The 24,942-nt window shown below is 43.5% G+C and overlaps 1 protein-coding gene and 1 long non-coding RNA gene across 5 annotated transcripts in view; one reads left to right on the top strand and one right to left on the bottom strand.

Annotated features, from left to right (window-relative positions):
- LOC134733460 (uncharacterized) overlaps nt 1–21,161 on the top strand; it is a 55,444-nt gene extending 34,283 nt beyond the window's left edge. Inside the window, exon 4 of the long non-coding RNA XR_010116923.1 lies at nt 20,532–21,161. This is a non-coding gene — a long non-coding RNA (uncharacterized lncRNA). The remainder of the gene's footprint in view (nt 1–20,531) is intronic.
- LOC129467499 (uncharacterized) overlaps nt 1–24,942 on the bottom strand; it is a 49,863-nt gene that overhangs the window by 18,921 nt on the left and 6,000 nt on the right. For all 4 annotated transcript variants that reach the window (XM_063622695.1, XM_063622698.1, XM_063622697.1 and 1 more), the window contains exons 3-8: nt 24,108–24,332; nt 17,524–17,748; nt 13,674–13,898; nt 9,824–10,048; nt 5,974–6,198; nt 2,124–2,348 (exon numbers count right to left, since the gene is read on the bottom strand). In XM_063622695.1, the coding sequence (XP_063478765.1) occupies nt 2,124–2,348; nt 5,974–6,198; nt 9,824–10,048; nt 13,674–13,898; nt 17,524–17,748; nt 24,108–24,332 (1,350 nt within the window). The remainder of the gene's footprint in view (nt 1–2,123; nt 2,349–5,973; nt 6,199–9,823; nt 10,049–13,673; nt 13,899–17,523; nt 17,749–24,107; nt 24,333–24,942) is intronic.

Raw genomic sequence — 24,942 nt, forward strand, 5'->3', positions numbered from 1 at the left:
TTAAACGCATTTGCAAGGTTGTGAGATTGTGCCAAATTCCCCTTCGTGGAGTCGAGCCATTTTGCATTTCCACCAGCAATCTATGCATGCAACTTTCCTTACAGCTAAACCAAAGAATGTATTGCCACGTTTTTGGAATTTCACTCAATAGGAGAGACACTGCAGTATAGTTGTCATTTGCCTTTCTCTTATGTGTGAAGATGTGTTTAAGGATCATCTGCATTTCTTTTTCTGTGACTTGTCTATTTACCACTTTATTACCTACTTTTAGGTTCACATGAATCTAGAGATTCTCAAGTCAGCCTGTTTCAGGTCACTATTGTTTGTCTCTTCACTGTTGACTCTCACCTGAACTACGCCACCAGCCTCCTTGCCGGTCTCCCTGCTTCCACCCTTGCCTGCATTACAGTATGTTCTCACAGAGCCACTGGTCAGTCTTTTTCTTGGAGAATTAACAGTAATCCCCAGGCTATAATCCTCCAGTGGTTTCCCATCTCAACTAAAGTCCATATTCTTTGTCATTGCTCACTACGTGTACAAGGCCTTAGCCCATGACATTCATTTCACTCTGCTGCAGCCACCTTTGTGTCTTTCTGTCCTTTTCCCAAAACAAGTTTGTTCCCATTTCAGGAATTCCAAAGAAGAATTTCCTCTCTGGAAGCCCTCTCCCATCATCCTCACAAGGCTCCCCCTCACTTTTCCATTTATTTTAAAAAACAAATAAGATGGGATCTCTCTATGTCTATGAAGTTGGGGACCTTCTGTCTTATTTCAAAAAGAAAGGGACACAGAAAGCACCAAGAGGCACAAAAACAGTCGTGAGAGTGTAGTCAGAGCTCCTCCTTCCACTACCAGCTACTGATTGAAGGCTGCTGGCCCCGGCCGATGCCCAGTACCCACAAAGCCTCCTGTGTCACCTGGTTGCCAGGAAACAACCAAGTCAGGCTAGTGGCTCACAATGGCCGACCCCACAGACCCGCCCAATGGCTCACAATGCCCATCCCTGCTGCTGCCCACCTTGTGGCCACCCTGCCCCTCTGTGGTGACTGCACTATTCGTCCTGGGCTGCCTGAGCTTTCCAGTCCTGGGAAAAGTGCAGGGGGGTGGGCGTTGTTATTGGAAGTCACCCTGGGCAATGAACTCAATAGAAAACCCTGGTTACTAAAGTCAGTGCCATTAGCATCTCTGTTTTCCTGAGTCTGGCAGCTTTCATTTGCTCACCAAATGTAGTTACACACAAATTTCAGACTGCTTTTGTAAGTAAATGCTTCTCTCCTGTCTTACAAGTGTTAGTTTTTGTCTTCAACTTGACCATAGCAACTCCTAGAGCCCTGGTCCCACTCTCGATAAAGCGTGATGACTGTGACTTGAATGAAACCCTAGGACACATCACACTTTCCCTTCCTTGTCTATGAAACAGGGACTACAGTGTTCTAGGGCTGAAGACACACTCATGTCCAAGTGGGAATTTTAAAGTAATCAGAGCTCCATGGCTAAACTCTTTTGGGTAAACCCAACACAAAAACAACTTCTTTACAGCTCTGGCAGTAACATTTCATACCTTTTGCAGTCATTTTAAGCATGTCCCCCAAGTTTTTGTCCTTCTTTCTTCAAAGTACAATTGGAAGAAATAAAGCAGCTTCTGTCAATGTGACTTAAACCCATCTATGAAGAATACCATGTAATCCCTTCTATGGCAAAGTGTATTTTGAATTTAAGAAGTCTCCACATATTTGAGTCTAAATTATCCCAATTATTAGCTACCTTAAGGAATGGGAGAAAAGAAAGAATTGGGCCCTTAACTGGCTCCTTCACTTAGGTACCAGACCAGCTGGATGGGTAAGGATAGAGAATGGGATGGGGACTCCAAAACTGGAGTATTTGAAATTTTACTGAGAAAAGGGAGGGACTAGACCAGAAAAGCCTCAACAAAGAAGGCTCAACAACAAAGACAAGAGGCAGAACGAGCCTTTGTCCCCCATGCCTAGCCCTGGGAAAGCTGGCCATGGGCAGGAGGGAGCTGGAAGCTGATGATGTCTCTGAGGGTGAGGGACTGCAAAGGGGTGGGGGCGGCGGTGGCCAGAGAGATGCCAGAGAGCAAATGGCACCCATGGCTTCTTTACCTTTGGGCGTCTCCGGTGTCTTCCGCGTCTTCAGGAGGCCTAGGTACTGCATGAGTTGGGCCTTCCTTGCTCTCAAATCCCATTTGGCCCGCTTTGCCGGGGTGGAGGCTGGTGCTGTGGCTGGTGCTGCGGTTGCTGCAGGGATAGCAATCTCAGCCTCGTGGGCGGGTCCCACATCTGGGACAAGATGGACAGGTGGGCCTTCACTGAGATCTTTGACCAAATCTAGGAGAACATAGTGACAGTCAGTGCATTAGTGCTGCTGAGGAATCTCACAAGGAGCCTTGCAGGGTGTGGACCGGGGCTGGAGTGTGGAGGTGGGCGGTTGACAGGCATGGACTGAGCTGCTGCTGGACCATTCTCCTTGGTGTTGAAGGAAGGCAAAGGAGAGGGGCAGAAAGAAATGAAAGAGCCTTGGCTTTCCAACTAGGGCAACCTCACCAGTGTCACCTGAAGAACAGTTTCATACAGAACGGCACTGTATGGTTCAGCGATAGCATCTCATCACACCTCCTCCCCATTTAAAGTACAGGCAAATCCCCAATTTTATGAAATGTTACAAGATCATTTGACTTTTGTGGATCTACATATCCTGCCACTACATTGATCATCTACCCTGTTGTGTTTTTCAGATTGTAGTGAAGCATCCATATTTATTATTTTAATTATTAAGTGTGCATTTTAATGAGATTACATTCAGTGAGTTACATTCAGGATGCTGTGTCAATAATGAGAAATATCTACATTCATAATCTAAGCTTCATCTTAGAATTTTAAAGTAATCAGAGCTCCATGGCTAAACTCTTTTGGGTAAACCCAACACAAAAACAAGATTGTCACCTGGCACTCCAGCCTGGGTGACAAAGCAAGACCCTGTCTCTTAAAAATAAAAAGCATTACTGAGTTACAAGTATCTCCATTTTATTTCTCATTATCTAATGCTACTGTTTTAATCCTGAGGCTTAACTACTTTAATAAACTAAAGGAATTTTTTTTTAAAGAGGTAGTAACCAAAGCAGCTCATACACACCTTTTAATAAATTCTAGTTTTATATGCCATGTCTAGAATGTACATTCTTGATCTGACTCTTATTTTTTCAAACCTTGAAAAACTCACTTTATACTTCTTAGAACCAGCCTTCTCATATGTGACACAAGGAAAATTCCCATATTACACCTAACTTAAAACATTGAGAGGATCAAATAAAATGCAGGAGCAGTCTATTTACTACATAAGGCACAATCAATTACAAAGCAAGGCTTCTGGGTGAAAAGTAAACAGTTAACATCCTTTGGAAAACCCATAGCAAAATAACATTTTGAGAAAATAGACACTTTGGCTACCCACTGAAGTTAAGGAGAAAATAGTCACAGGTCAGCATCAAGAATTCCCCAGCGTTGTTTTTGTGTTTGTTTTAATAATCACACATTGTTCCCCCTGCTTTCTTTCATGTATGTTACTGCATGTTTTCCCTTTATGCTTTTCTATGTAACCTATCTGGGGAATCGCTCCATAGCAGTAAAAAGACATCTTACCCTTGTTTACAGCTCCATAGTTCTCCTGTAGGTGGAAGTACCAGTTAATTTTACTAGTTCCTTACTAGGCATTTCAGTAATTTCCAATATTGAGCTATTGAAAATACTGCAACAAGGACTTTGTGCATAGGTTGTTTCATATTTATGGAGGATACCCTCCGGATAAAATGCCTCAAAGTAGGATTTCCGGTTTAAACGCATTTGCAAGGTTGTGAGATTGTGCCAAATTCCCCTTCGTGGAGTCGAGCCATTTTGCATTTCCACCAGCAATCTATGCATGCAACTTTCCTTACAGCTAAACCAAAGAATGTATTGCCACGTTTTTGGAATTTCACTCAATAGGAGAGACACTGCAGTATAGTTGTCATTTGCCTTTCTCTTATGTGTGAAGATGTGTTTAAGGATCATCTGCATTTCTTTTTCTGTGACTTGTCTATTTACCACTTTATTACCTACTTTTAGGTTCACATGAATCTAGAGATTCTCAAGTCAGCCTGTTTCAGGTCACTATTGTTTGTCTCTTCACTGTTGACTCTCACCTGAACTACGCCACCAGCCTCCTTGCCGGTCTCCCTGCTTCCACCCTTGCCTGCATTACAGTATGTTCTCACAGAGCCACTGGTCAGTCTTTTTCTTGGAGAATTAACAGTAATCCCCAGGCTATAATCCTCCAGTGGTTTCCCATCTCAACTAAAGTCCGTATTCTTTGTCATTGCTCACTACGTGTACAAGGCCTTAGCCCATGACATTCATTTCACTCTGCTGCAGCCACCTTTGTGTCTTTCTGCCCTTTTCCCAAAACAAGTTTGTTCCCATTTCAGGAATTCCAAAGAAGAATTTCCTCTCTGGAAGCCCTCTCCCATCATCCTCACAAGGCTCCCCCTCACTTTTCCATTTATTTTAAAAAACAAATAAGATGGGATCTCTCTATGTCTATGAAGTTGGGGACCTTCTGTCTTATTTCAAAAAGAAAGGGACACAGAAAGCACCAAGAGGCACAAAAACAGTCGTGAGAGTGTAGTCAGAGCTCCTCCTTCCACTACCAGCTACTGATTGAAGGCTGCTGGCCCCGGCCGATGCCCAGTACCCACAAAGCCTCCTGTGTCACCTGGTTGCCAGGAAACAACCAAGTCAGGCTAGTGGCTCACAATGGCCGACCCCACAGACCCGCCCAATGGCTCACAATGCCCATCCCTGCTGCTGCCCACCTTGTGGCCACCCTGCCCCTCTGTGGTGACTGCACTATTCGTCCTGGGCTGCCTGAGCTTTCCAGTCCTGGGAAAAGTGCAGGGGGGTGGGCGTTGTTATTGGAAGTCACCCTGGGCAATGAACTCAATAGAAAACCCTGGTTACTAAAGTCAGTGCCATTAGCATCTCTGTTTTCCTGAGTCTGGCAGCTTTCATTTGCTCACCAAATGTAGTTACACACAAATTTCAGACTGCTTTTGTAAGTAAATGCTTCTCTCCTGTCTTACAAGTGTTAGTTTTTGTCTTCAACTTGACCATAGCAACTCCTAGAGCCCTGGTCCCACTCTCGATAAAGCGCGATGACTGTGACTTGAATGAAACCCTAGGACACATCACACTTTCCCTTCCTTGTCTATGAAACAGGGACTACAGTGTTCTAGGGCTGAAGACACACTCATGTCCAAGTGGGAATTTTAAAGTAATCAGAGCTCCATGGCTAAACTCTTTTGGGTAAACCCAACACAAAAACAACTTCTTTACAGCTCTGGCAGTAACATTTCATACCTTTTGCAGTCATTTTAAGCATGTCCCCCAAGTTTTTGTCCTTCTTTCTTCAAAGTACAATTGGAAGAAATAAAGCAGCTTCTGTCAATGTGACTTAAACCCATCTATGAAGAATACCATGTAATCCCTTCTATGGCAAAGTGTATTTTGAATTTAAGAAGTCTCCACATATTTGAGTCTAAATTATCCCAATTATTAGCTACCTTAAGGAATGGGAGAAAAGAAAGAATTGGGCCCTTAACTGGCTCCTTCACTTAGGTACCAGACCAGCTGGATGGGTAAGGATAGAGAATGGGATGGGGACTCCAAAACTGGAGTATTTGAAATTTTACTGAGAAAAGGGAGGGACTAGACCAGAAAAGCCTCAACAAAGAAGGCTCAACAACAAAGACAAGAGGCAGAACGAGCCTTTGTCCCCCATGCCTAGCCCTGGGAAAGCTGGCCATGGGCAGGAGGGAGCTGGAAGCTGATGATGTCTCTGAGGGTGAGGGACTGCAAAGGGGTGGGGGCGGCGGTGGCCAGAGAGATGCCAGAGAGCAAATGGCACCCATGGCTTCTTTACCTTTGGGCGTCTCCGGTGTCTTCCGCGTCTTCAGGAGGCCTAGGTACTGCATGAGTTGGGCCTTCCTTGCTCTCAAATCCCATTTGGCCCGCTTTGCCGGGGTGGAGGCTGGTGCTGTGGCTGGTGCTGCGGTTGCTGCAGGGATAGCAATCTCAGCCTCGTGGGCGGGTCCCACATCTGGGACAAGATGGACAGGTGGGCCTTCACTGAGATCTTTGACCAAATCTAGGAGAACATAGTGACAGTCAGTGCATTAGTGCTGCTGAGGAATCTCACAAGGAGCCTTGCAGGGTGTGGACCGGGGCTGGAGTGTGGAGGTGGGCGGTTGACAGGCATGGACTGAGCTGCTGCTGGACCATTCTCCTTGGTGTTGAAGGAAGGCAAAGGAGAGGGGCAGAAAGAAATGAAAGAGCCTTGGCTTTCCAACTAGGGCAACCTCACCAGTGTCACCTGAAGAACAGTTTCATACAGAACGGCACTGTATGGTTCAGCGATAGCATCTCATCACACCTCCTCCCCATTTAAAGTACAGGCAAATCCCCAATTTTATGAAATGTTACAAGATCATTTGACTTTTGTGGATCTACATATCCTGCCACTACATTGATCATCTACCCTGTTGTGTTTTTCAGATTGTAGTGAAGCATCCATATTTATTATTTTAATTATTAAGTGTGCATTTTAATGAGATTACATTCAGTGAGTTACATTCAGGATGCTGTGTCAATAATGAGAAATATCTACATTCATAATCTAAGCTTCATCTTAGAATTTTAAAGTAATCAGAGCTCCATGGCTAAACTCTTTTGGGTAAACCCAACACAAAAACAAGATTGTCACCTGGCACTCCAGCCTGGGTGACAAAGCAAGACCCTGTCTCTTAAAAATAAAAAGCATTACTGAGTTACAAGTATCTCCATTTTATTTCTCATTATCTAATGCTACTGTTTTAATCCTGAGGCTTAACTACTTTAATAAACTAAAGGAATTTTTTTTTAAAGAGGTAGTAACCAAAGCAGCTCATACACACCTTTTAATAAATTCTAGTTTTATATGCCATGTCTAGAATGTACATTCTTGATCTGACTCTTATTTTTTCAAACCTTGAAAAACTCACTTTATACTTCTTAGAACCAGCCTTCTCATATGTGACACAAGGAAAATTCCCATATTACACCTAACTTAAAACATTGAGAGGATCAAATAAAATGCAGGAGCAGTCTATTTACTACATAAGGCACAATCAATTACAAAGCAAGGCTTCTGGGTGAAAAGTAAACAGTTAACATCCTTTGGAAAACCCATAGCAAAATAACATTTTGAGAAAATAGACACTTTGGCTACCCACTGAAGTTAAGGAGAAAATAGTCACAGGTCAGCATCAAGAATTCCCCAGCGTTGTTTTTGTGTTTGTTTTAATAATCACACATTGTTCCCCCTGCTTTCTTTCATGTATGTTACTGCATGTTTTCCCTTTATGCTTTTCTATGTAACCTATCTGGGGAATCGCTCCATAGCAGTAAAAAGACATCTTACCCTTGTTTACAGCTCCATAGTTCTCCTGTAGGTGGAAGTACCAGTTAATTTTACTAGTTCCTTACTAGGCATTTCAGTAATTTCCAATATTGAGCTATTGAAAATACTGCAACAAGGACTTTGTGCATAGGTTGTTTCATATTTATGGAGGATACCCTCCGGATAAAATGCCTCAAAGTAGGATTTCCGGTTTAAACGCATTTGCAAGGTTGTGAGATTGTGCCAAATTCCCCTTCGTGGAGTCGAGCCATTTTGCATTTCCACCAGCAATCTATGCATGCAACTTTCCTTACAGCTAAACCAAAGAATGTATTGCCACGTTTTTGGAATTTCACTCAATAGGAGAGACACTGCAGTATAGTTGTCATTTGCCTTTCTCTTATGTGTGAAGATGTGTTTAAGGATCATCTGCATTTCTTTTTCTGTGACTTGTCTATTTACCACTTTATTACCTACTTTTAGGTTCACATGAATCTAGAGATTCTCAAGTCAGCCTGTTTCAGGTCACTATTGTTTGTCTCTTCACTGTTGACTCTCACCTGAACTACGCCACCAGCCTCCTTGCCGGTCTCCCTGCTTCCACCCTTGCCTGCATTACAGTATGTTCTCACAGAGCCACTGGTCAGTCTTTTTCTTGGAGAATTAACAGTAATCCCCAGGCTATAATCCTCCAGTGGTTTCCCATCTCAACTAAAGTCCGTATTCTTTGTCATTGCTCACTACGTGTACAAGGCCTTAGCCCATGACATTCATTTCACTCTGCTGCAGCCACCTTTGTGTCTTTCTGCCCTTTTCCCAAAACAAGTTTGTTCCCATTTCAGGAATTCCAAAGAAGAATTTCCTCTCTGGAAGCCCTCTCCCATCATCCTCACAAGGCTCCCCCTCACTTTTCCATTTATTTTAAAAAACAAATAAGATGGGATCTCTCTATGTCTATGAAGTTGGGGACCTTCTGTCTTATTTCAAAAAGAAAGGGACACAGAAAGCACCAAGAGGCACAAAAACAGTCGTGAGAGTGTAGTCAGAGCTCCTCCTTCCACTACCAGCTACTGATTGAAGGCTGCTGGCCCCGGCCGATGCCCAGTACCCACAAAGCCTCCTGTGTCACCTGGTTGCCAGGAAACAACCAAGTCAGGCTAGTGGCTCACAATGGCCGACCCCACAGACCCGCCCAATGGCTCACAATGCCCATCCCTGCTGCTGCCCACCTTGTGGCCACCCTGCCCCTCTGTGGTGACTGCACTATTCGTCCTGGGCTGCCTGAGCTTTCCAGTCCTGAGAAAAGTGCAGGGGGGTGGGCGTTGTTATTGGAAGTCACCCTGGGCAATGAACTCAATAGAAAACCCTGGTTACTAAAGTCAGTTCCATTAGCATCTCTGTTTTCCTGAGTCTGGCAGCTTTCATTTGCTCACCAAATGTAGTTACACACAAATTTCAGACTGCTTTTGTAAGTAAATGCTTCTCTCCTGTCTTACAAGTGTTAGTTTTTGTCTTCAACTTGACCATAGCAACTCCTAGAGCCCTGGTCCCACTCTCGATAAAGCGCGATGACTGTGACTTGAATGAAACCCTAGGACACATCACACTTTCCCTTCCTTGTCTATGAAACAGGGACTACAGTGTTCTAGGGCTGAAGACACACTCATGTCCAAGTGGGAATTTTAAAGTAATCAGAGCTCCATGGTTAAACTCTTTTGGGTAAACCCAACACAAAAACAACTTCTTTACAGCTCTGGCAGTAACATTTCATAGCTTTTGCAGTCATTTTAAGCATGTCCCCCAAGTTTTTGTCCTTCTTTCTTCAAAGTACAATTGGAAGAAATAAAGCAGCTTCTGTCAATGTGACTTAAACCCATCTATGAAGAATACCATGTAATCCCTTCCATGGCAAAGTGTATTTTGAATTTAAGAAGTCTCCACATATTTGAGTCTAAATTATCCCAATTATTAGCTACCTTAAGGAATGGGAGAAAAGAAAGAATTGGGCCCTTAACTGGCTCCTTCACTTAGGTACCAGACCAGCTGGATGGGTAAGGATAGAGAATGGGATGGGGACTCCAAAACTGGAGTATTTGAAATTTTACTGAGAAAAGGGAGGGACTAGACCAGAAAAGCCTCAACAAAGAAGGCTCAACAACAAAGACAAGAGGCAGAACGAGCCTTTGTCCCCCATGCCTAGCCCTGGGAAAGCTGGCCATGGGCAGGAGGGAGCTGGAAGCTGATGATGTCTCTGAGGGTGAGGGACTGCAAAGGGGTGGGGGCGGTGGTGGCCAGAGAGATGCCAGAGAGCAAATGGCACCCATGGCTTCTTTACCTTTGGGCGTCTCCGGTGTCTTCCGCGTCTTCAGGAGGCCTAGGTACTGCATGAGTTGGGCCTTCCTTGCTCTCAAATCCCATTTGGCCCGCTTTGCCGGGGTGGAGGCTGGTGCTGTGGCTGGTGCTGCGGTTGCTGCAGGGATAGCAATCTCAGCCTCGTGGGCGGGTCCCACATCTGGGACAAGATGGACAGGTGGGCCTTCACTGAGATCTTTGACCAAATCTAGGAGAACATAGTGACAGTCAGTGCATTAGTGCTGCTGAGGAATCTCACAAGGAGCCTTGCAGGGTGTGGACCGGGGCTGGAGTGTGGAGGTGGGCGGTTGACAGGCATGGACTGAGCTGCTGCTGGACCATTCTCCTTGGTGTTGAAGGAAGGCAAAGGAGAGGGGCAGAAAGAAATGAAAGAGCCTTGGCTTTCCAACTAGGGCAACCTCACCAGTGTCACCTGAAGAACAGTTTCATACAGAACGGCACTGTATGGTTCAGCGATAGCATCTCATCACACCTCCTCCCCATTTAAAGTACAGGCAAATCCCCAATTTTATGAAATGTTACAAGATCATTTGACTTTTGTGGATCTACATATCCTGCCACTACATTGATCATCTACCCTGTTGTGTTTTTCAGATTGTAGTGAAGCATCCATATTTATTATTTTAATTATTAAGTGTGCATTTTAATGAGATTACATTCAGTGAGTTACATTCAGGATGCTGTGTCAATAATGAGAAATATCTACATTCATAATCTAAGCTTCATCTTAGAATTTTAAAGTAATCAGAGCTCCATGGCTAAACTCTTTTGGGTAAACCCAACACAAAAACAAGATTGTCACCTGGCACTCCAGCCTGGGTGACAAAGCAAGACCCTGTCTCTTAAAAATAAAAAGCATTACTGAGTTACAAGTATCTCCATTTTATTTCTCATTATCTAATGCTACTGTTTTAATCCTGAGGCTTAACTACTTTAATAAACTAAAGGAATTTTTTTTTAAAGAGGTAGTAACCAAAGCAGCTCATACACACCTTTTAATAAATTCTAGTTTTATATGCCATGTCTAGAATGTACATTCTTGATCTGACTCTTATTTTTTCAAACCTTGAAAAACTCACTTTATACTTCTTAGAACCAGCCTTCTCATATGTGACACAAGGAAAATTCCCATATTACACCTAACTTAAAACATTGAGAGGATCAAATAAAATGCAGGAGCAGTCTATTTACTACATAAGGCACAATCAATTACAAAGCAAGGCTTCTGGGTGAAAAGTAAACAGTTAACATCCTTTGGAAAACCCATAGCAAAATAACATTTTGAGAAAATAGACACTTTGGCTACCCACTGAAGTTAAGGAGAAAATAGTCACAGGTCAGCATCAAGAATTCCCCAGCGTTGTTTTTGTGTTTGTTTTAATAATCACACATTGTTCCCCCTGCTTTCTTTCATGTATGTTACTGCATGTTTTCCCTTTATGCTTTTCTATGTAACCTATCTGGGGAATCGCTCCATAGCAGTAAAAAGACATCTTACCCTTGTTTACAGCTCCATAGTTCTCCTGTAGGTGGAAGTACCAGTTAATTTTACTAGTTCCTTACTAGGCATTTCAGTAATTTCCAATATTGAGCTATTGAAAATACTGCAACAAGGACTTTGTGCATAGGTTGTTTCATATTTATGGAGGATACCCTCCGGATAAAATGCCTCAAAGTAGGATTTCCGGTTTAAACGCATTTGCAAGGTTGTGAGATTGTGCCAAATTCCCCTTCGTGGAGTCGAGCCATTTTGCATTTCCACCAGCAATCTATGCATGCAACTTTCCTTACAGCTAAACCAAAGAATGTATTGCCACGTTTTTGGAATTTCACTCAATAGGAGAGACACTGCAGTATAGTTGTCATTTGCCTTTCTCTTATGTGTGAAGATGTGTTTAAGGATCATCTGCATTTCTTTTTCTGTGACTTGTCTATTTACCACTTTATTACCTACTTTTAGGTTCACATGAATCTAGAGATTCTCAAGTCAGCCTGTTTCAGGTCACTATTGTTTGTCTCTTCACTGTTGACTCTCACCTGAACTACGCCACCAGCCTCCTTGCCGGTCTCCCTGCTTCCACCCTTGCCTGCATTACAGTATGTTCTCACAGAGCCACTGGTCAGTCTTTTTCTTGGAGAATTAACAGTAATCCCCAGGCTATAATCCTCCAGTGGTTTCCCATCTCAACTAAAGTCCGTATTCTTTGTCATTGCTCACTACGTGTACAAGGCCTTAGCCCATGACATTCATTTCACTCTGCTGCAGCCACCTTTGTGTCTTTCTGCCCTTTTCCCAAAACAAGTTTGTTCCCATTTCAGGAATTCCAAAGAAGAATTTCCTCTCTGGAAGCCCTCTCCCATCATCCTCACAAGGCTCCCCCTCACTTTTCCATTTATTTTAAAAAACAAATAAGATGGGATCTCTCTATGTCTATGAAGTTGGGGACCTTCTGTCTTATTTCAAAAAGAAAGGGACACAGAAAGCACCAAGAGGCACAAAAACAGTCGTGAGAGTGTAGTCAGAGCTCCTCCTTCCACTACCAGCTACTGATTGAAGGCTGCTGGCCCCGGCCGATGCCCAGTACCCACAAAGCCTCCTGTGTCACCTGGTTGCCAGGAAACAACCAAGTCAGGCTAGTGGCTCACAATGGCCGACCCCACAGACCCGCCCAATGGCTCACAATGCCCATCCCTGCTGCTGCCCACCTTGTGGCCACCCTGCCCCTCTGTGGTGACTGCACTATTCGTCCTGGGCTGCCTGAGCTTTCCAGTCCTGAGAAAAGTGCAGGGGGGTGGGCGTTGTTATTGGAAGTCACCCTGGGCAATGAACTCAATAGAAAACCCTGGTTACTAAAGTCAGTTCCATTAGCATCTCTGTTTTCCTGAGTCTGGCAGCTTTCATTTGCTCACCAAATGTAGTTACACACAAATTTCAGACTGCTTTTGTAAGTAAATGCTTCTCTCCTGTCTTACAAGTGTTAGTTTTTGTCTTCAACTTGACCATAGCAACTCCTAGAGCCCTGGTCCCACTCTCGATAAAGCGCGATGACTGTGACTTGAATGAAACCCTAGGACACATCACACTTTCCCTTCCTTGTCTATGAAACAGGGACTACAGTGTTCTAGGGCTGAAGACACACTCATGTCCAAGTGGGAATTTTAAAGTAATCAGAGCTCCATGGTTAAACTCTTTTGGGTAAACCCAACACAAAAACAACTTCTTTACAGCTCTGGCAGTAACATTTCATAGCTTTTGCAGTCATTTTAAGCATGTCCCCCAAGTTTTTGTCCTTCTTTCTTCAAAGTACAATTGGAAGAAATAAAGCAGCTTCTGTCAATGTGACTTAAACCCATCTATGAAGAATACCATGTAATCCCTTCCATGGCAAAGTGTATTTTGAATTTGAGAAGTCTCCACATATTTGAGTCTAAATTATCCCAATTATTAGCTACCTTAAGGAATGGGAGAAAAGAAAGAATTGGGCCCTTAACTGGCTCCTTCACTTAGGTACCAGACCAGCTGGATGGGTAAGGATAGAGAATGGGATGGGGACTCCAAAACTGGAGTATTTGAAATTTTACTGAGAAAAGGGAGGGACTAGACCAGAAAAGCCTCAACAAAGAAGGCTCAACAACAAAGACAAGAGGCAGAACGAGCCTTTGTCCCCCATGCCTAGCCCTGGGAAAGCTGGCCATGGGCAGGAGGGAGCTGGAAGCTGATGATGTCTCTGAGGGTGAGGGACTGCAAAGGGGTGGGGGCGGTGGTGGCCAGAGAGATGCCAGAGAGCAAATGGCACCCATGGCTTCTTTACCTTTGGGCGTCTCCGGTGTCTTCCGCGTCTTCAGGAGGCCTAGGTACTGCATGAGTTGGGCCTTCCTTGCTCTCAAATCCCATTTGGCCCGCTTTGCCGGGGTGGAGGCTGGTGCTGTGGCTGGTGCTGCGGTTGCTGCAGGGATAGCAATCTCAGCCTCGTGGGCGGGTCCCACATCTGGGACAAGATGGACAGGTGGGCCTTCACTGAGATCTTTGACCAAATCTAGGAGAACATAGTGACAGTCAGTGCATTAGTGCTGCTGAGGAATCTCACAAGGAGCCTTGCAGGGTGTGGACCGGGGCTGGAGTGTGGAGGTGGGCGGTTGACAGGCATGGACTGAGCTGCTGCTGGACCATTCTCCTTGGTGTTGAAGGAAGGCAAAGGAGAGGGGCAGAAAGAAATGAAAGAGCCTTGGCTTTCCAACTAGGGCAACCTCACCAGTGTCACCTGAAGAACAGTTTCATACAGAACGGCACTGTATGGTTCAGCGATAGCATCTCATCACACCTCCTCCCCATTTAAAGTACAGGCAAATCCCCAATTTTATGAAATGTTACAAGATCATTTGACTTTTGTGGATCTACATATCCTGCCACTACATTGATCATCTACCCTGTTGTGTTTTTCAGATTGTAGTGAAGCATCCATATTTATTATTTTAATTATTAAGTGTGCATTTTAATGAGATTACATTCAGTGAGTTACATTCAGGATGCTGTGTCAATAATGAGAAATATCTACATTCATAATCTAAGCTTCATCTTAGAATTTTAAAGTAATCAGAGCTCCATGGCTAAACTCTTTTGGGTAAACCCAACACAAAAACAAGATTGTCACCTGGCACTCCAGCCTGGGTGACAAAGCAAGACCCTGTCTCTTAAAAATAAAAAGCATTACTGAGTTACAAGTATCTCCATTTTATTTCTCATTATCTAATGCTACTGTTTTAATCCTGAGGCTTAACTACTTTAATAAACTAAAGGAATTTTTTTTTAAAGAGGTAGTAACCAAAGCAGCTCATACACACCTTTTAATAAATTCTAGTTTTATATGCCATGTCTAGAATGTACATTCTTGATCTGACTCTTATTTTTTCAAACCTTGAAAAACTCACTTTATACTTCTTAGAACCAGCCTTCTCATATGTGACACAAGGAAAATTCCCATATTACACCTAACTTAAAACATTGAGAGGATCAAATAAAATGCAGGAGCAGTCTATTTACTACATAAGGCACAATCAATTACAAAGCAAGGCTTCTGGGTGAAAAGTAAACAGTTAACATCCTTTGGAAAACCCATAGCAAAATAACATTTTGAGAAAATAGACACTTTGGCTACCCACTGAAGTTAAGGAGAAAATAGTCACAGGTCAGCATCAAGAATTCCCCAGCGTTGTTTTTGTGTTTGTTTTAATAATCACACATTGTTCCCCCTGCTTTCTTTCATGTATGTTACTGCATGTTTTCCCTTTATGCTTTTCTATGTAACCTATCTGGGGAATCGCTCCATAGCAGTAAAAAGACATCTTACCCTTGTTTACAGCTCCATAGTTCTCCTGTAGGTGGAAGTACCAGTTAATTTTACTAGTTCCTTACTAGGCATTTCAGTAATTTCCAATATTGAGCTATTGAAAATACTGCAACAAGGACTTTGTGCATAGGTTGTTTCATATTTATGGAGGATACCCTCCGGATAAAATGCCTCAAAGTAGGATTTCCGGTTTAAACGCATTTGCAAGGTTGTGAGAATGTGCCAAATTCCCCTTCGTGGAGTCGAGCCATTTTGCATTTCCACCAGCAATCTATGCATGCAACTTTCCTTACAGCTAAACCAAAGAATGTATTGACACGTTTTTGGAATTTCACTCAATAGGAGAGACACTGCAGTATAGTTGTCATTTGCCTTTCTCTTATGTGTGAAGATGTGTTTAAGGATCATCTGCATTTCTTTTTCTGTGACTTGTCTATTTACCACTTTATTACCTACTTTTAGGTTCACTTGAATCTAGAGATTCTCAAGTCAGCCTGTTTCAGGTCACTATTGTTTGTCTCTTCACTGTTGACTCTCACCTGAACTACGCCACCAGCCTCCTTGCCGGTCTCCCTGCTTCCACCCTTGCCTGCATTACAGTATGTTCTCACAGAGCCACTGGTCAGTCTTTTTCTTGGAGAATTAACAGTAATCCCCAGGCTATAATCCTCCAGTGGTTTCCCATCTCAACTAAAGTCCATATTCTTTGTCATTGCTCACTACGTGTACAAGGCCTTAGCCCATGACATTCATTTCACTCTGCTGCAGCCACCTTTGTGTCTTTCTGTCCTTTTCCCAAAACAAGTTTGTTCCCATTTCAGGAATTCCAAAGAAGAATTTCCTCTCTGGAAGCCCTCTCCCATCATCCTCACAAGGCTCCCCCTCACTTTTCCATTTATTTTAAAAAACAAATAAGATGGGATCTCTCTATGTCTATGAAGTTGGGGACCTTCTGTCTTATTTCAAAAAGAAAGGGACACAGAAAGCACCAAGAGGCACAAAAACAGTCGTGAGAGTGTAGTCAGAGCTCCTCCTTCCACTACCAGCTACTGATTGAAGGCTGCTGGCCCCGGCCGATGCCCAGTACCCACAAAGCCTCCTGTGTCACCTGGTTGCCAGGAAACAACCAAGTCAGGCTAGTGGCTCACAATGGCCGACCCCACAGACCCGCCCAATGGCTCACAATGCCCATCCCTGCTGCTGCCCACCTTGTGGCCACCCTGCGCCTCTGTGGTGACTGCACTATTCGTCCTGGGCTGCCTGAGCTTTCCAGTCCTGGGAAAAGTGCAGGGGGGTGGGCGTTGTTATTGGAAGTCACCCTGGGCAATGAACTCAATAGAAAACCCTGGTTACTAAAGTCAGTGCCATTAGCATCTCTGTTTTCCTGAGTCTGGCAGCTTTCATTTGCTCACCAAATGTAGTTACACACAAATTTCAGACTGCTTTTGTAAGTAAATGCTTCTCTCCTGTCTTACAAGTGTTAGTTTTTGTCTTCAACTTGACCATAGCAACTCCTAGAGCCCTGGTCCCACTCTCAATAAAGCGTGATGACTGTGACTTGAATGAAACCCTAGGACACATCACACTTTCCCTTCCTTGTCTATGAAACAGGGACTACAGTGTTCTAGGGCTGAAGACACACTCATGTCCAAGTGGGAATTTTAAAGTAATCAGAGCTCCATGGCTAAACTCTTTTGGGTAAACCCAACACAAAAACAACTTCTTTACAGCTCTGGCAGTAACATTTCATATCTTTTGCAGTCATTTTAAGCATGTCCCCCAAGTTTTTGTCCTTCTTTCTTCAAAGTACAATTGGAAGAAGTAAAGCAGCTTCTGTCAATGTGACTTAAACCCATCTATGAAGAATACCATGTAATCCCTTCCATGGCAAAGTGTATTTTGAATTTAAGAAGTCTCCACATATTTGAGTCTAAATTATCCCAATTATTAGCTACCTTAAGGAATGGGAGAAAAGAAAGAATTGGGCCCTTAACTGGCTCCTTCACTTAGGTACCAGACCAGCTGGATGGGTAAGGATAGAGAATGGGATGGGGACTCCAAAACTGGAATATTTGAAATTTTACTGAGAAAAGGGAGGGACTAGACCAGAAAAGCCTCAACAAAGAAGGCTCAACAACAAAGACAAGAGGCAGAACGAGCCTTTGTCCCCCATGCCTAGCCCTGGGAAAGCTGGCCATGGGCAGGAGGGAGCTGGAAGCTGATGATGTCTCTGAGGGTGAGGGACTGCAAAGGGGTGGGGGCGGCGGTGGCCAGAGAGATGCCAGAGAGCAAATGGCACCCATGGCTTCTTTACCTTTGGGCGTCTCCGGTGTCTTCCGCGTCTTCAGGAGGCCTAGGTACTGCATGAGTTGGGCCTTCCTTGCTCTCAAATCCCATTTGGCCCGCTTTGCCGGGGTGGAGGCTGGTGCTGTGGCTGGTGCTGCGGTTGCTGCAGGGATAGCAATCTCAGCCTCGTGGGCGGGTCCCACATCTGGGACAAGATGGACAGGTGGGCCTTCACTGAGATCTTTGACCAAATCTAGGAGAACATAGTGACAGTCAGTGCATTAGTGCTGCTGAGGAATCTCACAAGGAGCCTTGCAGGGTGTGGACCAGGGCTGGAGTGTGGAGGTGGGCGGTTGACAGGCATGGACTGAGCTGCTGCTGGACCATTCTCCTTGGTGTTGAAGGAAGGCAAAGGAGAAGGGCAGAAAGAAATGAAAGAGCCTTGGCTTTCCAGCTAGGGCAACCTCATCAGTGTCACCTGAAGAACAGTTTCATACAGAACGGCACTGTATGGTTCAGCGATAGCATCTCATCACACCTCCTCCCCATTTCAAGGTCCAGGCAAATCCCCAATTTTATGAAATGTTACGAGATCATTTGACTTTTGTGGATCTACATATCCTGCCACTACATTGGTCACCTCCCCTGTTGTGTTTTTCAGATTGTAGTCAAGCATCCATATTTAGTATTTTAATTACTAAGTGTGCATTTTAATGAGATTACATTCAGTGAGTTACATTCAGGATGCTGTGTCAATAATGAGAAATATCTAAATTCATAATCTAAGCTTCAACTTGGGCAATGAGAGAAAAACAGCAGTATAATATAGAACAGAGGAAAAATAAAGAATGATTGCACAATACAGTGGAATAGAAAATAGGAAATCCTCAGAGAAAAGCAACAAAACCAAAAGCCAGTTCTTTGAAAAGATCAGTAATGTTGATAAACCCCTACCTTGGCTACCCTCAAAGGAAACAAGGAAGTCACAGTATACTAATAATATCCACTTAAGAGGAGTCAAATCAAAAATTAGTAAATAATAAAGGAATATCCTGAACACATCTGTGCTCACAATTGGATACAGTAGATGAAATGAGCTAATTATTAAAATCTATTTTAGAAGACCAAAACTCAGGAGAAATAGATCATCTGGATAGGCCTGTATATATTTTAGAAATTGAATCAATGATTAATATCTTTTCAAAAAACTAAAACACTATATTCAGATGATTTCACTGGAAAATTCTACGAAAATTCTTACAAAGAAAAATGTAGTCTTACCATACAATCAAGTAATCACTATCCTAAGTATTTCCTCAGTTACATTTTAAAAATTGTGTTCCCAAACAAGACACAGGAAGGTTTGTAATAGCTGTATTCATAATTGACCAAACTGAAAGCAAATGTCTAAACCTTTGTGATGTCCTTTACTATCATGAGCAACATGGTCAAATCCCGTCTCTCCAAAAAAAAAAAAAAAAAAATTAGCTTGGTATAGTGGCATGTGCCTTATGGCCAGCTACTTGGGAGGCTGAGGTGGAAGGATCAACTGAATCTGGGGAGGTCAAGATCGCTGTGAGCTGTGATTGCACCAGTGCACTCCTGGGTGACAAATGACAAATGAGACCTTTTTGGGGACACACACACACACACACGAACCGAACTCTAAGTTGTCAATGTTACTTACTTGTGTAGTTGTATCATCTACCATTGATTTAATGCATTTAAATTGGCACAAATGAAATAAATGAAGAACATGACATAGCATTTACTGAGTTTCTCTAATATGGAGCACTGAATGAATAAACTGGAATTATTTGCTTAAATGAACTTAATGATTTAATTTGCACATTACCTGTATTTTCTAGAGGACAAACTGCACGCCGTCTCCATGTCATTCTTAAGCAGTGCTTGGAGTCGGCATCCAAACCTGCTAGGTAGAGCAGACTTCTGATAGATTCTAGAAAATGTATTATAGTAAAGACAGTGCTTGACATGTTGCTGGCAGAGGACAGCAGAGAAATTAGTAAAAACTTATTCACAGATGAAAGTTTTCATTCCAGTTTTCACTGTCTGCTATTCAACTCTACCTGAATTAGATTTGGGTTCTAGGAAGATTTTGCAAGCTTCATTGCACTTAAAATGGACTGTTTGTGCAGGCAGATACCTTTATTTAGATGAGACAATATAGAAAAGCAGCAGATCCAAGTCACCAAGAGTGGCCTGGGTTCAAACCCTACTTAGAATCTGCACATACCTGGGAGAGTGAAATGAACCCCTCTGTGCCTCAGTTCCCTATTGTGAGATGTGGGAATGTTAGTAGATCTATGCTATAGACCTACTAAGATCTATAAGGCTAAAAAGGATGAGATACAGATAAAGTCTTAAGAAGACTCACGCTTTGTAAATGCCCAAAAGTGTTCAATAATTCAATATCTGGAAGAATAATCCAGATACTTGGTAGTGGTTGAATCCAGAGAGGGAGCGGGTATGGCTCCCGGGCAGGGGAGGGTGGAAAGTGACTTCACTGTTTCCATGGGCATGATGCTTTCCAGCTCATGAAAGAGATCTGTCGTTTCCTTGATCCCCACATTAGCCCCATGGGATGGGCAGAGCAGGGGCTACAAGCCATATTTTCCAATTCAATGAATTAAAACTTAGACGTTTTGAGTGACTTCCCCAGAGTTACCACAGTGAGGCATGAAGATCTAGGGCAAGAATGCAGTTGGTTCCATGGGGACAGAGATCCCGGAACATCTGAGTCCTCTAGATCATGTCCTGGACCCTGAACTGAGAGCTCTTCTCAAAAGCTTTGTCAAATATTGGCAAATATTGGCAAATTTGCCCCAATATTTCTTTGGGATGGTTGATGCCCTGGAGAGGTGGGAGGTGGCTTACTGCATTTACTCACCTGCTCTATTATCCCTGTGTTGTCACTTTGATTAGCTTTATGACCCATAAGACAAACATTTAAAGTCTCTCAGTTATGATGCACCATCTGAGATTTTACCTAAATCCACTCTTTCCACCCATCAGGTGATTCTCATCTGCTGGCCTGGAGGTGGCCTGCCATGTAAGAGGACACACAGCATACCATGGAGCTGCTGCGTGCCCCAATCCTGTGCACACTCAACGCCTGGCTTCTGCTTTCCCAGCTCTGACAATCCTAATTCTGGCTTCCAAAGCAAACCTGTACTTCCTTCGCAGTTCTCAGACTTGCCTAAACTGTTTAACGTTTTAATCAATGTTGTGACCACGACTGAGCTGTGACACTTGATATATCATAGTATATTTTTATCCATTTATAGATTTGTTAATAGCATTTAACTTCATTTTTCAGAGTTTTAGGAACATTTCTGGGCTAGGTGTGCTGGCTCATGGCTGTAATCCTGACATTTTGGGAGGCTAAGGCAGGAGGATTGCTTCAGGTCAGAAGTTTGAGACCAGCCTGGGCAACATAGTGAGACCTCTTCTCTACAAAAAATGTTTTAAAAATTAGCCAGGTGTGGTAGTGAGCTCTTGTTTCCCTAGCTACGTGGAAGACTGATGTGGGAGGATCGTTTGAGCCAAGGAGTTTGAGGCTGCAGTGAGCTATGATCATGCACTGCATGCCAGCCTGGGTGACAAAGCAAGACCTGTCTCTTAAAAATAAAAAGCATTACTGAGTTACAAGTGTCTCCATTTTATTTCTCATTATCTAATGTTACTGTTTTAATCCTGAGGCTTAACTACTTTAATAAACTAAAGGAATTTTTTTTTAAAGAGGTAGTATCCAAAGCAGCTCATACGCACCTTTTAATAAATTCTAGTTTTATATGCCATGTCTAGAATGTACATTCTTGATCTGACTCTTATTTTTTCAAACCTTGAAAAACTCACTTTATACTTCTTAGAACCAGCCTTCTCATATGTGACACAAGGAAAATTCCCATATTACACCTAACTTAAAACATTGAGAGGATCAAATAAAATGCAAGAGCAGTCTATTTACTACATAAGGCACAATCAATTACAAAGCAAGGCTTCTGGGTGAAAAGTAAACAGTTAACATCCTTTGGAAAACCCATAGCAAATTAACATTTTGAGAAAATAGACACTTTGGCTACCCACTGAAGTTAAGGAGAAAATAGTCACAGGTCAGCATCAAGAATTCCCCAGCGTTGTTTTTGTGTTTGTTTTAATAATCACACATTGTTCCCCCTGCTTTCTTTCATGTATGTTACTGCATGTTTTCCCTTTATGCTTTTCTATGTAACCTATCTGGGGAATCGCTCCATAGCAGTAAAAAGACATCTTACCCTTGTTTACAGCTCCATAGTTCTCCTGTAGGTGGAAGTACCAGTTAATTTTACTAGTTCCTTACTAGGCATTTCAGTAATTTCCAATATTGAGCTATTGAAAATACTGCAACAAGGACTTTGTGCATAGGTTGTTTCATATTTATGGAGGATACCCTCCGGATAAAATGCCTCAAAGTAGGATTTGCGGTTTAAACGCATTTGCAAGGTTGTGAGATTGTGCCAAATTCCCCTTCGTGGAGTCGAGCCATTTTGCATTTCCACCAGCAATCTATGCATGCAACTTTCCTTACAGCCAAACCAAAGAATGTATTGCCACGTTTTTGGAATTTCACTCAATAGGAGAGACACTGCAGTGTAGTTGTCATTTGCCTTTCTCTTATGTGTGAAGATGTGTTTAAGGATCATCTGCATTTCTTTTTCTGTGACTTGTCTATTTACCACTTTATTACCTACTTTTAGGTTCACATGAATCTAGAGATTCTCAAGTCAGCCTGTTTCAGGTCACTATTGTTTGTCTCTTCACTGTTGACTCTCACCTGAACTACGCCACCAGCTTCCTTGCCGGTCTCCCTGCTTCCACCCTTGCCTGCATTACAGTATGTTCTCACAGAGCCACTGGTCAGTCTTTTTCTTGGAGAATTAACAGTAATCCCCAGGCTATAATCCTCCAGTGGTTTCCCATCTCAACTAAAGTCCATATTCTTTGTCATTGCTCACTACGTGTACAAGGCCTTAGCCCATGACATTCATTTCACTCTGCTGCAGCCACCTTTGTGTCTTTCTGTCCTTTTCCCAAAACAAGTTTGTTCCCATTTCAGGAATTCCAAAGAAGAATTTCCTCTCTGGAAGCCCTCTCCCATCATCCTCACAAGGCTCCCCCTCACTTTTCCATTTATTTTAAAAAACAAATAAGATGGGATCTCTCTATGTCTATGAAGTTGGGGACCTTCTGTCTTATTTCAAAAAGAAAGGGACACAGAAAGCACCAAGAGGCACAAAAACAGTCGTGAGAGTGTAGTCAGAGCTCCTCCTTCCACTACCAGCTACTGATTGAAGGCTGCTGGCCCCGGCCGATGCCCAGTACCCACAAAGCCTCCTGTGTCACCTGGTTGCCAGGAAACAACCAAGTCAGGCTAGTGGCTCACAATGGCCGACCCCACAGACCCGCCCAATGGCTCACAATGCCCATCCCTGCTGCTGCCCACCTTGTGGCCACCCTGCCCCTCTGTGGTGACTGCACTATTCGTCCTGGGCTGCCTGAGCTTTCCAGTCCTGGGAAAACTGCAGGGGGGTGGGCGCTGTTATTGGAAGTCACCCTGGGCAATGAACTCAATAGAAACCCCTGGTTACTAAAGTCAGTTCCATTAGCATCTCTGTTTTCCTGAGTCTGGCAGCTTTCATTTGCTCACCAAATGTAGTTACACACAAATTTCAGGCTGCTTTTGTAAGTAAATGCTTCTCTCCTGTCTTACAAGTGTTAGTTTTTGTCTTCAACTTGACCATAGCAACTCCTAGAGCCCTGGTCCCACTCTCGATAAAGCGTGATGACTGTGACTTGAATGAAACCCTAGGACACATCACACTTTCCCTTCCTTGTCTATGAAACAGGGACTACAGTGTGTTAGGGCTGAAGACACACTCATGTCCAAGTGGGAATTTTAAAGTAATCAGAGCTCCATGGCTAAACTCTTTTGGGTATACCCAACACAAAAACAACTTCTTTACAGCTCTGGCAGTAACATTTCATACCTTTTGCAGTCATTTTAAGCATGTCCCCCAAGTTTTTGTCCTTCTTTCTTCAACGTACAATTGGAAGAAATAAAGCAGCTTCTGTCAATGTGACTTAAACCCATCTATGAAGAATACCATGTAATCCCTTCCATGGCAAAGTGTATTTTGAATTTAAGAAGTCTCCACATATTTGAGTCTAAATTATCCCAATTATTAGCTACCTTAAGGAATGGGAGAAAAGAAAGAATTGGGCCCTTAACTGGCTCCTTCACTTAGGTACCAGACCAGCTGGATGGATAAGGATAGAGAATGGGATGGGGACTCCAAAACTGGAGTATTTGAAATTTTACTGAGAAAAGGGAGGGACTAGACCAGAAAAGCCTCAACAAAGAAGGCTCAACAACAAAGACAAGAGGCAGAACGAGCCTTTGTCCCCCATGCCTAGCCCTGGGAAAGCTGGCCATGGGCAGGAGGGAGCTGGAAGCTGATGATGTCTCTGAGGGTGAGGGACTGCAAAGGGGTGGGGGCGGCGGTGGCCAGAGAGATGCCAGAGAGCAAATGGCACCCATGGCTTCTTTACCTTTGGGCGTCTCCGGTGTCTTCCGCGTCTTCAGGAGGCCTAGGTACTGCATGAGTTGGGCCTTCCTTGCTCTCAAATCCCATTTGGCCCGCTTTGCCGGGGTGGAGGCTGGTGCTGTGGCTGGTGCTGCGGTTGCTGCAGGGATAGCAATCTCAGCCTCGTGGGCGGGTCCCACATCTGGGACAAGATGGACAGGTGGGCCTTCACTGAGATCTTTGACCAAATCTAGGAGAACATAGTGACAGTCAGTGCATTAGTGCTGCTGAGGAATCTCACAAGGAGCCTTGCAGGGTGTGGACCGGGGCTGGAGTGTGGAGGTGGGCGGTTGACAGGCATGGACTGAACTGCTGCTGGACCATTCTCCTTGGTGTTGAAGGAAGGCAAAGGAGAGGGGCAGAAAGAAATGAAAGAGCCTTGGCTTTCCAACTAGGGCAACCTCATCAGTGTCACCTGAAGAACAGTTTCATACAGAACGGCACTGTATGGTTCGGCGATAGCATCTCATCACACCTCCTCCCCATTTCAAGGTCCAGGCAAATCCCCAATTTTATGAAATGTTACGAGATCATTTGACTTTTGTGGATCTACATATCCTGCCACTACATTGGTCACCTCCCCTGTTGTGTTTTTCAGATTGTAGTCAAGCATCCATATTTAGTATTTTAATTACTAAGTGTGCATTTTAATGAGATTACATTCAGTGAGTTACATTCAGGATGCTGTGTCAATAATGAGAAATATCTAAATTCATAATCTAAGCTTCAACTTGGGCAATGAGAGAAAAACAGCAGTATAATATAGAACAGAGGAAAAATAAAGAATGATTGCACAATAC

This window comes from Symphalangus syndactylus, chromosome 18 (assembly GCF_028878055.3).
Source record: "Symphalangus syndactylus isolate Jambi chromosome 18, NHGRI_mSymSyn1-v2.1_pri, whole genome shotgun sequence".
In the NCBI taxonomy this organism is placed as follows: Eukaryota; Metazoa; Chordata; class Mammalia; order Primates; family Hylobatidae; genus Symphalangus; species Symphalangus syndactylus.